At 38.9% G+C, this 15,889-nt stretch overlaps 2 protein-coding genes across 2 annotated transcripts; both read left to right on the forward strand.

The window, feature by feature from the left end:
• Positions 1-713: 713 nt before the first annotated feature.
• LOC143883748 (germin-like protein 8-2) lies at positions 714-1,615 on the forward strand. The gene is made up of 2 exons (XM_077387067.1): positions 714-831; positions 1,059-1,615. Exons 1-2 carry the CDS (start codon positions 714-716, stop codon positions 1,613-1,615), a joined length of 675 nt encoding a protein of 224 aa, XP_077243182.1.
• Positions 1,616-5,812: 4,197 nt separating this feature from the next.
• Positions 5,813-6,711, forward strand: LOC143883200 (germin-like protein 8-2). Its single transcript, XM_077386550.1, has 2 exons — positions 5,813-5,930; positions 6,155-6,711. Exons 1-2 carry the CDS (start codon positions 5,813-5,815, stop codon positions 6,709-6,711), a joined length of 675 nt encoding a protein of 224 aa, XP_077242665.1.
• Positions 6,712-15,889: the final 9,178 nt, after the last annotated feature.

The following is a 15,889-nucleotide window of genomic DNA, read 5'->3' on the forward strand; positions in this document are numbered from 1 at the left end:
ATATAGCCATTCTTAAGAAAAGATAAACAAGAGGAGGTGGAAATGCTGAAAAGGGGTCGGGAAAAATCAATTTCCTAATTAGAGTGGTATTGGCCAACCTTAAAAAAAGGTCTGCAAATTAGCAATCAAATGGGTAGGTATAAATAGGGTAGGCATTGTTCGAGACCATGTGGGAGATCACCCAGTTTGATTTCAGCATGTCCTTCGCTCGGCTAATAGGGTAGCGGACCGTTTAGCGAGAGATGGAGTAAATTGGATCTTTGATTTTCTTCCTCCATAATATGTTGTTTCTTATTTTTCTTTGTATATTTTCTTTGTCTGTACTCATGACCAGTTCGGTGGTGGGGCAAGCCCCACTTATTAATTTAGATCTAAGCATTTAAAAAAAGGGCAGGCATTTTTCAACTCAGATAAGTTACATTATAATTTAGGTAAGAAAAGATTGTTTCAACATTCACAGAAAAAAGAGTCTGACGACTGCTTCTATTCTTTGCGGGGAAAGATCTACTTGGATGAAAAAAATAGATTAGATAGCGTAGTTGTTAAACCATATATTGATTAAGTTGTAACAAGACCATTTCCATGAAATCACATGACCCTTAAGCCATGCATCTATTTCTCTCTCTCTCTCTGCCTATAAATATGCACCCATTCTAAGCTTCTTCCACACCATCAAAACACTCGCACCCAATACTCCTCTTTAGATTGATAAAATGGAGAAGGCTACTCCCCTCGTTGTACTTGTACTCCTTTCCTTGGCATCTTCTCTTACCTTTGCCGCTGATCCCAGTCCTCTACAGGACTTTTGTGTTGCTGACAATATGTCTCCAGGTACAAATGCTTTTTTTTTATTTCTCAATTTAACTTCCATTAGTATCATGATAATCACGTGTTTGTGCAAACTCAATTCCATTTTTTGGTAGGTAATGTGGGGTTTGGCTAGATGACTTGAGAAATATTGTTATTGCATTTACTCTGCGTGTGGACACCGGCCCTACGTGCATGGGTTATGTTTTTTTTTTATTGGCTGATCTTTTTTTGATGTTTCTCCTTCTCAGTGTTAGTCAATGGCGTGGTTTGCAAGGACCCAATGCTCGCTCAAGCAAGCGATTTCTTCTTCCCAGGGCTTGACATGCCACGCAACACAAATAACCGAGTTGGGTCCAATGTGACCGCAGTGAACGTGGTCCAAATACCAGGACTCAACACTCTTGGCATCTCCATGGCTCGCATAGACTTTGCACCCTATGGACTAAACCCTCCCCACACACACCCAAGGGGCACTGAGATGATTGTAGTTCAAGAGGGCACCCTCCTCGTTGGTTTCGTCACCTCTAACCTTGCAAATGGCGAAAATCGGCTCATATCAAAGGTCCTCAATAAGGGTGATGTGTTTGTGTTTCCAATAGGTCTCATTCACTTCCAATTCAATGTTGGACGGACCAATGCGGTGGCCATTGCCGCTCTGGCAAGTCAGAACCCAGGTGTGATCACCATAGCTAATGCCGTCTTCGGATCAAACCTGCCCATCTCCGATGATGTTCTCGCCAAGGCCTTCCAACTTGACAAGAAAGTAGTTGATTTTCTTCAGGCACAGTTCGGGCCCAAAAACTAGATGACAACCGACAAGGATCCCATGCATTAACTACCATAGTGTATTGGAATATGCAAACTTGATGTTTGCATTTCTTAAAATAGTAATAATAATACAGTCTGAGTATGTCACTGGGGAAATCAAGGGATTGATTGAATATACAGTCTTGTTTTTCATGAATTCTCTCTCTCTCTCTCTCTCTCTCTCTCTCTCTCTCACACACACACACACACACACACACACACACACCGATCATGAAGTCTGCAACAGGATGATCCTAACCCACTGATGGGAAACAGAAAGTCAAAGTGAAGCCCAAACTTAAAGCGAGGGATACACTACACATTCTGATGGTTATCTTTTATAGTTCATCACAAAGAAATTCACATAGGGTTCATCACAAGTGATTTGGAACCACACAAAGTATACTTAAGACAAGGTAAATAATCAAGGATTCATATTACCACAAATCGATAAGAGCCAAAATAGAACATACAAAATTTACATGTAGAAACCGAAACTGAAATGTTAAGCATGGCCACAATAATAAGAACCGAAGTAGGAGGCAAGGACCAATGTGAAGTAAAATAGGCATAGAATGAGTAATCAGAGAATCATTTTGCCAAGATACGAACCAAACAGGATCAAATCACATCCCGAGACTAAAAATGTAGCTGAAACTGAAACATGCAACGAGAAGCATGGTCGCGTATTTCAAAAGTTCACAGTGGAGATTTACAAGCATGATCAAACACAAGTAACTAAGATCAAAATATACGAATGAACAAAGTCGGGATATTCAAAAGGATTCATATATCACGTGACATAAACAATGTCTTCATCATAGTAGACCAAAACTGAAAATTAGCACCTTTAAACAAAGGAACGTTTTGCTGAAAACTTGAAGAATTGGTATTGCCTGCCATATTGCCAACTTACCGAACCCGTGCCGATCTTCTTTTGAAATTGTCCCCAGCCTTTCTGGTCTGATACCACTTTGTAGAATTTAAAGAACAAGTAATACAGAAACACAGAAGAGAACAGAACACAAAAGAACTTTATTATATTGCTGAATGTATTTAACACACACGAAATAGCCTTTCAATAAGACTTTGACTTTGTATCTCGCGGCCAATCCATAAAGCATGTTTCCTATCTACTTTTAACCGATACAACACTACTCCAATCCGGTGTCTCTCTCTCTCTCCAACGTGCATGAACTGTTGGTGGGCCCAATAATTAATTTGTTTTAATTTGTGAGGAAGGTAGGTCCCACCATAGGATGATCCAAACCATCCATTCGATGGCCCACAACGTAAATAGGTTGCACCGCGAAATATTATTTCCAAAGAATGATCCTAGCCCTCTGATCTAAAGAGAAACCTCTATAGATTTGAGGGTTGCGATCATCCTTTGAAAATGATATTTTGAAAATGATATTCTGGAGTGAAACCTATTTAAGTTGTGGGCCATCGAATAGATGGTTTGGATCATCCTATGGTTCAGGTCTTACAGTAACATTAAGGCCCAATTGTAGGTAGGGGTGGTTATTCGGTTTTCACCGAACCGAATAGACCGAAATTTGGTAACCGAAATAATTTCAGTTACCAAATTTCGGTAACCGAAACCGAACCGAATAAAAATTCGGTTATTCAGTTATAACCGAATAACCGAATTGTGGGAGAAATAGAGGGGAAAAATTAAAATCTCGGTTTGGATCGGAGGGCTAGGATCATCCTATCAGAATGATTTTTTGAGCACAACCTAATTAAGTTGGGATCAATCAAATGGATGGTTTGGATCATCCTATGGTGGGGCCTACCTTGCTTGATGTAGTGTTGTACAGCTGTAGAGTAGAGTGGGGTGATTTTATCCTGGAAGGGGAGAGAAAAAGGAAATGACTGCTTCGTCGGTAAAAAGTAGATGGGAATCGTACTTTATAGTTAGTGGGCTGTCAAGAGGGAAACTAGCCTCCAAGGGGGCCGTCAAGGGCGAAAATATCAGCGCCCTAAAAATAAATTAACATGCAAAAGGAGTTTTGTATGCTTTCTAGATGACTATACGATGGACTTGAATTAGGTGGGCCCCACAAGTTTTTAATTACTTCATCTAACAATCTCGCAAGGGGGTTTTCCACATCACAAGTTCACAACTACCTCGTCACCTAGTTTAGTGAAATGACGTATACTCAGCTCAACAAATCAATAATTAGTGGGAACAGAAACTTTGAAAATGTATAAAACTGGACGTGGCATGGAACTGCATTGTTCTCTGTCGTTGGAGGATACACATCCTTGGATAAGCAATTCTTTGGATTGGCCTCCTTTCATATATAATTTCAAGACGAAAATGCTAAAATGAATGGTGCCCTTGCAAAAAACCATCTGCATGGGCGCTCCTATTGGGACTTCTGATCAAGGTGGATTTCTTTTTCCATTAATTTAATATCTGTCCGTGCCATTTTCATATTTTCCTGTGCTCTTTCAAATGATTTTTGTTGGGATGGACCAATGTGGAGCGACCTTTAGCTGGTTTTTGCAAGGCAGCCATTCCCATTATCATTTCTCTAATTTATATATGGAATAAACCCCTTGGATTAGCTACATATAGAGTATGCCTTTCCCGCTCAATAAGTGGTGCCCTTTTTCAGATAAATAGGGCATTAATTAAAGGGAAAAATACAGGATACACCCCCTCAACTAGGGCGAAATTCCACTTCTAACCCCGTGGTATCGAAGGTACCAAAGGCAACCCCTCAACTTTCTGACATTTTTAAGTAGATCCCCTACTTTTCACCCTATAGTTCAAAATCCATCAAAGACACCCCCTAACAATTTATTCGTTCCTGTACACCCCGTCATATAACAAGCATTATTGAAAACTAAGGGGGTGTCTTTGGTACCTTTGATACCACGGGGTTAGAAGTGGAATTTTACCATATTTGAGGGGGTGTATCTGTAATTTTCCCTTAATTAAATTATCCAACCTAATGAAAGTCAAGTTGGGAAAAAAGATGTATTAGGTAGTAGTAGATATACTATTGGAGCCATATCGGTACAAATATATAGATAAGGGCGTCTTAGTTGCCCCCAAAATTTATGATATTAAGTTATTGAAAAAATCGTTTTTAAATTCTTTAAGACGTTTTTTGAAAAAATTGCCATCAGTGGGTTAGGATCATCCTACCATAGTTTTAGCGTAGATGATGGATGGCCTTTCGGTGTGAGTTGGGGTCCACCAGATCAACAGCTTCAACGATAGAAAATCGACGCCATTTTTTTTTCTCAAATTGCATATTTGAAAAACAACCAAATGGTAAAAGGAGTTTAAAATATATTTATTATTTTATTTACAATCTAACTAAGATTTCGCAAAAAATCTTTAATAACGAAGTAACTAAAATAAAAAATTTTAGAGATGCCATAAGTTTTTTTTAATAATTACAAGTGAAATTTTAATTTCTACCTCATTCCTCAGCATATCCATCCTTTTGTTTGTGCTTTCTTGGAAATGACTATTTTCAGAGAAAGGCAAACAAAAGGTGGAAATGTAGCCATTCTTAAGAAAAGATTAACAAAAGGAGAAGGAAATGCTGAAGAGGGGTCGGGAAAAATCAATTTCCTAATTAGAGTGGTATTGGCCAACCTTAAAAAAAGGTCTGCAAATTAGCAATCAAATGGGTAATTATTTTGGGAATATATACATGGTATAAATAGGGTAGGCATTGTTTGAGGCCGTGTGGGAGATCACCCAGTTTGATTTCAGCATGTCCATCCCTCGGCTAATAGTGTAGCGGACGGTTTTGCGAGAGATGGAGTGAATTGGATCTTTGGTTTTCTTCCTGCATAATATGTCGTTTTTTATTTTTCTTTGTATACTTACGACCAGCTCGTGGGGCTCGCTCCACTTATTAATTTAGATCTTACCATTTCAAAATATTAAAAACAAAATTTACACAGAAAAACAAGTCCGATGATTGCTTCTATTCTTTGCTGGAAAAGATCTACTTGGATAAAAAATTAGATTAGATAGCGTAGTTGTTAAACCGTGTATTGATTTGGTAGTAACAAGACCATTTCCATGAAATCACATGACCCCTAAGCCATGCATCTCTCTATCTATCTCTCTCTCTCTCTCTGCTATAAATATGCACCCTTTCTAAGCTTCTTCCACACCGTCAAAACACTTGCACCCAATACTCTTCTTTAGATTGATAAAATGGAGAAGGCTACTCCCCTCCTTGTACTTGTACTCCTTTCCTTGGCATCTTCTCTTACCTTTGCCGCTGATCCCAGTCCTCTACAGGACTTTTGTGTTGCTGACAATATGTCTCCAGGTACAAATGCTTTTTTTTTATTTCTCAATTTAACTTCCATTAGTATCATGATAATCACGTGTTTGTGCAAACTCAATTCCATTTTTGGTAGGTATTGTGGGGTTTGGCTAGATGACTTGAGAAATATTGTTATTGCATTTACTCTGCGTGTGGACACCGGCCCTACGTGCATGGGTTATGTTTGTTTTTATTGGCTGATCTTTTTTGATGTTTTTCCTTCTCAGTGTTAGTCAATGGCGTGGTTTGCAAGGACCCAATGCTCGCTCAAGCAAGCGATTTCTTCTTCCCAGGGCTTGACATGCCACGCAACACAAATAACCGAGTTGGGTCCAATGTGACCGCAGTGAACGTGGTCCAAATACCAGGACTCAACACTCTTGGCATCTCCATGGCTCGCATAGACTTTGCACCCTATGGACTAAACCCTCCCCACACACACCCAAGGGGCACTGAGATGATTGTAGTTCAAGAGGGCACCCTCCTCGTTGGTTTCGTCACCTCTAACCTTGCAAATGGCGAAAATCGGCTCATATCAAAGGTCCTCAATAAGGGTGATGTGTTTGTGTTTCCAATAGGTCTCATTCACTTCCAATTCAATGTTGGACAGACCAATGCGGTGGCCATTGCCGCTCTGGCAAGTCAGAACCCAGGTGTGATCACCATAGCTAATGCCGTCTTCGGATCAAACCTGCCCATCTCCGATGATGTTCTCGCCAAGGCCTTCCAACTTGACAAGAAAGTAGTTGATTTTCTTCAGGCACAGTTCCGGCCCAAAAACTAGATAACTACCGACAAGGATCCCATGCATTAACTACAATAGTGTATTTGAATAAGCAAACTTGGTGTTTGCATTTCTTAAAATCGTAATAATAATACAGTTTGAGAATGTCAATGGGACAATCAAGCGATTGATTGAATATACAGTCTTGTTTTTCATGAATTCTCTCTCTCTCTCTCTCTCTCTCTCTCTCTCTCTCTCTCTCTCAAACTAAAACATCGATATCCATCAATACTATTAAAAGATGTATACACGCTCAAGTGCAAATTACTAGTCCTTTGACCAAATAAAACGAGGGTACGCTCCCACTCCAGATCTTTGCACAAGTCCAATTTCAATATCTGAAAATTTTAAACTACGAGTGAGCTAACGCTCAGATAGTAAACAAGCATTACTCTAGCTGGGTCTAGCATGGTAGGGAAACAGAAGGCTGCAACAGAAAGTCAAAGTGAAGCCGAAACTTAGAGTGAGGGATACACTACACATTCTGATGGTTCAACACAAGTAATTTTGAGCCACACAAAATATGCTTAACACAAGGTAAATAATCAGGGATTCATATTACCACAAATGGATAAGAGCCAAAATAGAACATACAAAATTTGCATGTAGAAACCGAAACTGAAATGAGAAGCATGGCCACAATTATAAAAGCCGAAATAGGAGGCAAGGAGCAATGTGAAGTAAAATAGGCATAGAATGAGTAATCAGAGAATCATTTTCCCAAGATACGAACCAAACAAGATCAAATCACATACCTAGACTAAAAATGAAGCTGGAACTGAAATATGCAACAAGAAGCATGGTCGCGTATTTCAAAAGTTCACAGTGGAGATTTTACAAGCAGCATGATCAAACACAAGTAACTGAGATCAAAATATACCAATAGACATAGTCAGGATATTCAAAAGGATTCACTTATCACAAGACATAAACAAGGTCTTCATCATAATATTTTGAAGAAGATCAAAAGTTTGAACCTTCTTCCAAAAATGATTTTAGTAAAGAACTTGAATATTTGAAGAAAGAAAATGAAACCCTCAAGGAAGAAAATGAGGGATTAATTCTTGAATTTTCTTATCAAATTGTTGAATTAAAAAGTGATCATGAAAATTAATAAATACTCAAACAGGGAAAATCAAGAAGAAATTAATGATTTTTTAAACCAAATTCAAGATCTTAAAAGAGAAAATGAAAAGTTGAGAATATGTCTAAATAGGTTTATTAATGGGGATAGAATTGTAGACATTATTCTTAAAAGATCTAGATGCACAACTTACTATAGAACATATTTTGCATCTAGAAGGCATGCTAACCCATCCATAAGATGTCACTATTGTGGATGTTATGGACATTATAAATTTCAATGTGAGCATAGAAATCAATATTCTAAATGGGTTAGAAGGAATGGACCCAATAAAACTTGGGTTCTAAAAGCTCCAACATGAATCATTGTTTGAGTTTTTACTCAGATTTAGGGGCTGGAGCTAAAAATTGAAAAATCTTTACAATTTGAAAATGAATGTTGAAAATCATTTTGAGATGATGAGTTAAGCCGAAGGTTGAACTTAAAATGAAAATTCTAGAGTCCTTGGCAATTTCTTTTTGAAAACCCCCTCTTATATTGAATTTCTAAATAAAAAAAGAGGGAGTTGTAGTTTTAAATTCTATTTGACTAAGGCGAACCTAAAACTTATGTATTAATATTTCAAAACCCCTTGATATTTTGATATGCTCTCATCTCTTCTTTATGTGGATGACAAAGGAGGAAAGAAATTTGGTGTTATGTTTTAAAGTTCTAAGTTGGCATATCATTTACTTCAAAACATATTTTATTGGAAAATCCCTTGTATGATGTCATCAAAAAAGGGGGGAGATGTAAGCCTAATTGTTCAACCCTTGGCTATCTTCTATTTTATGATGATTCAAAACACAAATGATTATATGTACTAATTGTGTTTGTTATTTAAGTTGAAGGTTCGTCAAGGTTCAAAGTCAAAGCAAGAGGAGATCCACGAAGTTGAAAGGGACTAGAAGACACAATTTGAAGAAGATCAAAAGTCAAGTCTTGTGTCAAATAGAATGTAAAATCCAATCCCACACTTAGGATCCAAACAAGGCATCAAAAGAGGGTTAAAATACCCCAAGTAAGCTAATGGAATGAAGAAAATCAAGCGGACCAAGTTCCCAAGGCAAAACAATAGGAAAATATGAAATGGCCAAAATTCAGGGGGGGACGGTCGATCGAGACATGGTCGGTCGACCGGTGCCATTCTGATATAAAAAAAAGGAAAAAAATACATTTACACCCCCTCTTGTTTCTGACAACTCTAACCCTGACTTTCAAAACGTGACAAGTACACCCCCTGAGGTTTCAATTTGTGACAAGTACACCCCCTCCTTCAACTGTCCGTCGGTTTAACCTGATAGAAAGACTAAAACTAACCATGGTTAATATTTTGACGCCAGAAATACCCTCATTTGCAGAGGGATTAGGGTTACGCCATTTTCCACTGCTGCCGTCGCCACCTTCGGCCACCGCCGACACCTCCGGCCACCGCCGTCACCTCCACCACAAACAATGAAACCCCACCCATGGCTACATCAAAGCCACATTTCAAGAAAAAAATAAAACAAAAAAAGCCCTAAAATATTAGGGTTTATGTGCAATTCATGATAATGGTGCGAATGAAGATAAATAAAACTCCTAAATCGAGGGTTTATGTTGATAAATAAACAAGGGTTTGAATCAAACCCTAATTTCAGTTTTTAAGTAACCCTAATTTCAGTTTTGAAGTCTGAAAACCTTAATTTTCAGTTGGGGAAGACGAGGGCATTTTGGTCATTTCTACCTCGCCATCTACTCCGTCACGTTAAAACAACTTCAGGGGGTGTACTTGTCACGTTTTGAAAGTCAGGGTTAGAATTGAATGTGTTAGAAACTAAAGGGGGTGTGTCTGTATTTTTCCCTTAAAAAACATGAGAGAGCCTCTGGCGGTCCACCGTGAGTGACTTTGCAAGTATTTTAAATAGCCTAACGGCTAGTTTAAACTATCCATTACAGAGCCGTTGGGGGTGTCCCAAATGGCTAGTTTTTGGGTTTTTGGCTATAAAAGGGTTCTCAAACCACTTAGACAAAATCAACAAGCTCTAATATACACTTAAAGCATCTCTTGAGTGAAAAGTCACTCCTTGTGCCTCTCTTCGAGAAATCTTATGAGGGATTGGATTCAAGGCTTAAAATTGTATATCTTTATGAGAGCATCTTGTGTAATTGCCTTTGAACAATGCATTCCTTCATTCTTTTAATCTTATATTTGGCAAGTAATCAGAGATGCAGAGCCTTCTCCGAAGGTGAGTGTTGGGAGACATAGATCCGTCTCCGTCGACAAGTGTTGAGGCGCAGAGCAACCTCGTTGTATTGGTTTGATCTTCACCGTTAAGAACAGATTTTAGTGACCATCAACAGTTGTGGTGGAGATGTAGGTCTGGGGTTTTAAACCGAACCCCTATTAAATCTCATTGTACTCCTTCCCTTATCTCCTTTACTTTACTTGTGCATTGATTTTAAGTTCTTTGTGTTTATTGTTAAAATTTTCTTTGATTTAATTTCTTAATCAATCCTTTAAAAGGGCACAATTTTATAAATCTAATTCGCTTCCCCTTTGGGTTGCAATCACCTAGGCCTACACATATTTATTTTCAGATTCCTTGCAAGATTCCATTGCCGCCATGTATTCGGGCTCGGTACAGGATAATGCAACCGTTGGTAGCAAGTTTGACATCAAACTAATAAGACCATTCCTAAACTCGAATACATTACCTATAATAGATCTTCCTTTGTCCATAACATTAGCATAACTTGCATAAAAAAAACCATGCAACGACTTCGAATCCTTCTCATATGTGATAGCATAATCACTAGTACCTCTCACATAGAAAAGCGCTCATTTGACTGAAACTCGGCAGTGGAATCAATATGCACGGCAGAAACAAGATTTAGCTAAAAACAAAAACTTTTCGATCCACCAACTGAACCAAGATCTTAGTTGCTAGATTAATCAATGTTTATGAATTGAAATTCGGATGGTTAAGGACATTTACCAATTGGTTGACCGATACTGCCAATCTCTGCTTGATCTACTCCCCATTAGGTACCCGACGTTTCTGAAACCCAAGCTGGTCCGGAAGTCGAAGTAGTGGCTTCTCAAACCGTGCGGTTGAAGGAGAAATAGGAGAGAACTTGGAATCCTCTCCCAAACTAAAACCAATAAGGCTTTCAAGTTCTTCTAAAGAACTAGAAACAAAACTAGAAGCGGGAAAAAGAAAGGAGAAAAATGAAATTGGGAGGGGAGATGGGCTGGACGAATTTTGCATATGGCTTTCCAAATTGTGCAAGTAATCCAAATTGTCCACCCATCCCCTCCGTTTATAGAGTTCCCTCTAGCAATTCGTTCCCTTGTATGTGTCCCCTTGATTTTGGAAACTAAATTCAATTAAAACTCTTTGTTTCTTAAACATGTAAAACACATGGATACTCAAAATGATTTTTTCTTATTGAATGTTACCAATAACCAATGGGACTTTTAGAAATAGGAAACCTTCTCCAACTCAAATTCTCTCTTTTCCTTTTTAAATTTCCACCAATAGGAAATTAGAATAAATCAACCAATAGGATCTCTCATAACTCTTATCCAATAGGATTTGAGCATTTAATAAGCACATGTTAATTAAGACATGTACACACCATAATATGGTGTATCTCATCTTTAATACATGTGTGTGCACCCTATGTATGGTGCTCTTCCTCCCTGTATCACATATAGTGGATCCAATCCATATCACACATACGATCAAATCTGAAACCCATATTGTCCAACAATCCATAAGGGTCTAGCGAGTTGTGAGTGTGATCGGCCCAGGGATCCAATGATCATTCTCACAGGGTCCACAATGGGCCCTACTGTGATCTCACGCAATGTAGTCCAACTACGATAGCATTAGGCAAGTGAACCCCACCATGACGTTACCCTGAAGAAGACCATTAGATCAAATTACCCAAATCACATCCAATGTGTAGTCCTTCCTCCAATCCTTCATTTACCGAGTTGGGTCTTGTGGAGGGTGGACATCAATTACCCCATGGGCTCACTCAATGGTATACCTTTCTACCTATCAAGCTTGGGCCCGCAAATGCATTTGCAACTCCCTTTTGAAACAATCAATGTTTTTGAAAAACTTTGATAAACAATTTATCAAACGGATTGGCCAGTCATTATTTAATGGCCTAGCTGAGATCGAAATTGCAAATGATTTTCCTCTATGGGAGGGGTGGAGGATTCCATGATGGGCATCACTATTGACCCCACGGGTTTACCCCATGACCCAGCACTACCCGCTGGTAACCCTGGACCGGGGACTACTGTTAGATAGACCAAAGCCATAAGGTGTGCCCACAGACTAAAAATATCCCTCAGGTCTAAGGACATATCCAAGGGTCCTGTCTGACAGAATAACCTTATCCAATTCCTTGTCCACATGTTATTCTACAAAGCCATCCGTTCAGTGTGTGATCCAATCATTTCGCCCATTCCACCTACTTAGAATCAACTACCCCAGTAACCTAGATAGGCCACCCCAATGCGTATATGGAGGCAGGTTCGATTCTAGTTGTGTACAGGTACGAGATGTCCAATCTCAACCCCAACCAAGAACATTCTAGGTCTGCAAAGAACCTGAAGATCATATCTCCCCACCACATAATCTCAATGTGCATGACCTATCCTACGATGCTACCTAAGGATAAAGGTGTGCCTAGAAGCACATTAGGTTAATGATTTATCTATCTTTTAAGGGTTTCTAACATCTAAAACCTAAGGCTCCATGGGTTGACCAGTCTCATGCTTGGGTTGCATTCATGGAAGAGAATTGTGTCTCCACCCTTAAACAATTGGGCATATAAGTTAATAATATATTGTTGCCAGGCATATTCTCACGATTCACTCCAACAAATACCCAATAGATGTCATGTAACAATAAATAATAGTTGCAACATTACAACAACTGGATTTTGATTAGGGCACACACCCTAACAATGACGGCTTCTGAATGCGCTTTACCCAGATTCCCCATAAACCGGCTTAAAACTCCAACCGCGTAAGTAATTTTTGGCCTAGTATATACCATGGAAAACATCAAGCTCCCGACAAGGGTAGCATATGGGATTCGATCCATTTTCTTCACATCCTCTTCTGATTTTGGGCACTGATTGGAACATAACTTAAAGTAAGCTGCTAATGTGTCTTTATCGGCTTAGACTTGCTCATTCCAAACCATTCAAGCACCTTTTTTATAAACATCTTTTGTGAAAGCAACAAAGTTCCAAGGATAAAAAGAATGGAACTTTGTTGCTTTCACAAAATATGTTTGTAAAAAAGGGGCTTGAAAGGTTTGGGATAAGCAAATCTAAGCCGATAAAGCCATCATCAGCGGCTCACTTTAAGATATGTTCCGATCAATTCCCAAAATCGGAAGAGGAGAAGAAGAAAATGGATCGAGTCCCATATGCTAGCATTGTTGGGAGCTTGATGTTTATCGTGATATGAACTAGGCCGAACATTGCTTATGCGGTTGGAGTTTTAATCCGGTTTATGGCGAATCCAGGTAAAGCACATTCGGAGGCCGCCAAATTGGTGCTTCGCTACCTAAGAAGTACTACTGATTATGTTATGATATATGGAAAGGATTCGAATCCGTTGCATGATTTTGTTGATACAAGTTATGCTAATGATATGGACAAAGAAAGATCTACTACGGGTTATATATTTAGGTTTGGGAATGGTCCTATTAATTAGATGTCAAAGCTGCAACCAACGGTTGCATTATCCACTATCGAGGCATTAAGTTAAAACCTATGGATTTATTTTGTGATAACATGAGTATCATTTATTTGGCCAAGAATTCAATTTTTCACAAAGGACCACATATATATCGGTTCAATATCACTACATTTAGGAAGTCATTAAAGATGGAAGGATCTATTTGTTGAAGGTGTGAACCAAAGAGAATGTGGTGGATATGCTCATAAAGATGGTTCAAGGAGAGAAGTTATATTGAAGTTTATCTTCTCCCAGTCTCAAGAAGGAAGGGTTGGCACGCTGGTGATTGTGCATCAAGGTGGAGATTGTTAAAATGGTGACGCATGAGCACCATTTTTTTATTTCTTTTTTCGAAGTCGGTATCTCTTGGTCTTTTAAATGGGATGTTTTCCTTGCCTCTCTCATATGGTTTTTTAAAGACAAAAGATAAATAGGGTTTAAAAAAGGAGAAGAGTGAGATATTTGAGAGGAGAAAAGGTTTAGACAAGAAAAGAGGGGTTTCCTCTTGGGGCTTTAGGAGGGCTTTGTGGTAAAGCGAAAACAAGTTTCTTCTTCTTGGTTTTCCAAGGTGTGTTCCTCTTCTTATGGTGTGCCCATCAAATGGATGGTTTGGATCTTCCTATGGTGTGGCACGTACAGTACTTTTTGGCAAGTGGGATTGGAAATTAGGGATCTGCTAGGGACTATCGATCAATTAAATGAATCTGAGAGCAACCACCTTTGTCCCCAGGTTAATAAAATGAATAAGACAAAATCTTAGCCTGTGTGGGTTGTGTGGCTACTCTCACATGCAACAGCCAAGCCGCAACATGCCTGAAGTGATTGTCCCTAGCAAATCTTTAGTTTTAAACCTAACATTTAACAAAGTAAAGTGATTGTCCCCAAAGGATGCGGGGCGGGGATGGGGATTAGATATTCCCCATGGGGAGGGGAGGGGGATTCCCCATGATCCCCGCAGTGGGGAGGGGAAGGGGAGGGGGAAAATTCCCCGCATAGGGCAAGGGGTAGGGGACCCCAACATCCGGCCCCGACCCGCCCCGTTGCCAGCCTTAAGAAAGATCTCTCAAGGAAGAAGATGCTAGTATGTTTAAATCTGTCAGTGATAACAAACTGATCTTGATCAGTTCTTCTTCATGCATTCAACAAGAAAATAATGGAATGAAGAGAAAAAGGACTATAACACTAGTCTACAATAACAAGGAAAGAAAGAATAAAGGAGAAGAGCCTCTCTCTCTCTCTCTCTCTCTCTCTCTCTCTCTCTCTCAAATCAATGTCATTCTCAGAAATGAAATGAGATTGGCTTCATATAGACAGCCCTTACAACTAACATCAACCAACATAACCCCCAATGGTAAAGAGACTAAAAAAGGACATGTATAATAATCAAATGATTAATAATGACGACTACTAAATATAACAAAATATGGAAGGACAATAGTATAATAACATTACTATTGCAAGTAATGGTCAAGCAGATGCACCAAAGGATGTAGTGCATCACACTTGCCTTCTTAGAAAGAACTCGGCCCTGAGTTCACATAAACTCCACCCGGGAATTAGTCCACCTGGATCAAAGATGAAGATATACACACCCTCGTCCCAAGGAATATAACCTCCCACCTTAATTCTCTTATTGAGTTGTATCTTACCATGTGATGTGCGTGGGCTAGTAGAATACCTATAATCCCCAATTCAATGTCTGCTGAATATGACATATGTGTAGTAGTCCGCTGTTTAAACCAAATATGACATATGTGTAGCAGTCCACTATGTAAACGTATCATATATAGAATTATATAATAGTTGCGGGCAAAACCATATCACTAGCAACAATGGCAGTCATAGGTTCCTTTGCGGTGATGGCAAAGCAATATCACTTCCATATAACTTTCCATGCTCTTCTTCTTTGTACTTCTCATATGCTTCTTGTATGTAATCTGGCCTTGTATTCTCTTTGTCATCTTCCATATCATCATCAGCGTATCTAACAGTGGACGCGCACACGCAGGGCATGCGTGCGAAAGTGAACGAGATATTTAAAAGTTTTGAACTCTTACAAGAGACATTTGTTAAAATGGGTGATAAGACCGTTGCATCACGTTAAATCTTCTCAAATAGCTAATTGCTTACCCTTCTCAAAGAAGTAAATCTCATTTACAAATACAGTTGAGGCTCTCGTAATTAATGCTCTATAAATTAATAATCTCTTATATCCTATTTCTAGACCAGGAACCGACATTGTTCCTACGTTGGTAATTTATATTCTCTTATCTCTAATACTTAATAAAGAAAAATAGAAAATA

The sequence above is a fragment of the Tasmannia lanceolata genome, unplaced genomic scaffold, assembly GCF_043159265.1.
Source record: "Tasmannia lanceolata isolate RefF3 unplaced genomic scaffold, GAP_Taslan_0.1 ptg000008l, whole genome shotgun sequence".
Taxonomy (NCBI): domain Eukaryota; kingdom Viridiplantae; phylum Streptophyta; class Magnoliopsida; order Canellales; family Winteraceae; genus Tasmannia; species Tasmannia lanceolata.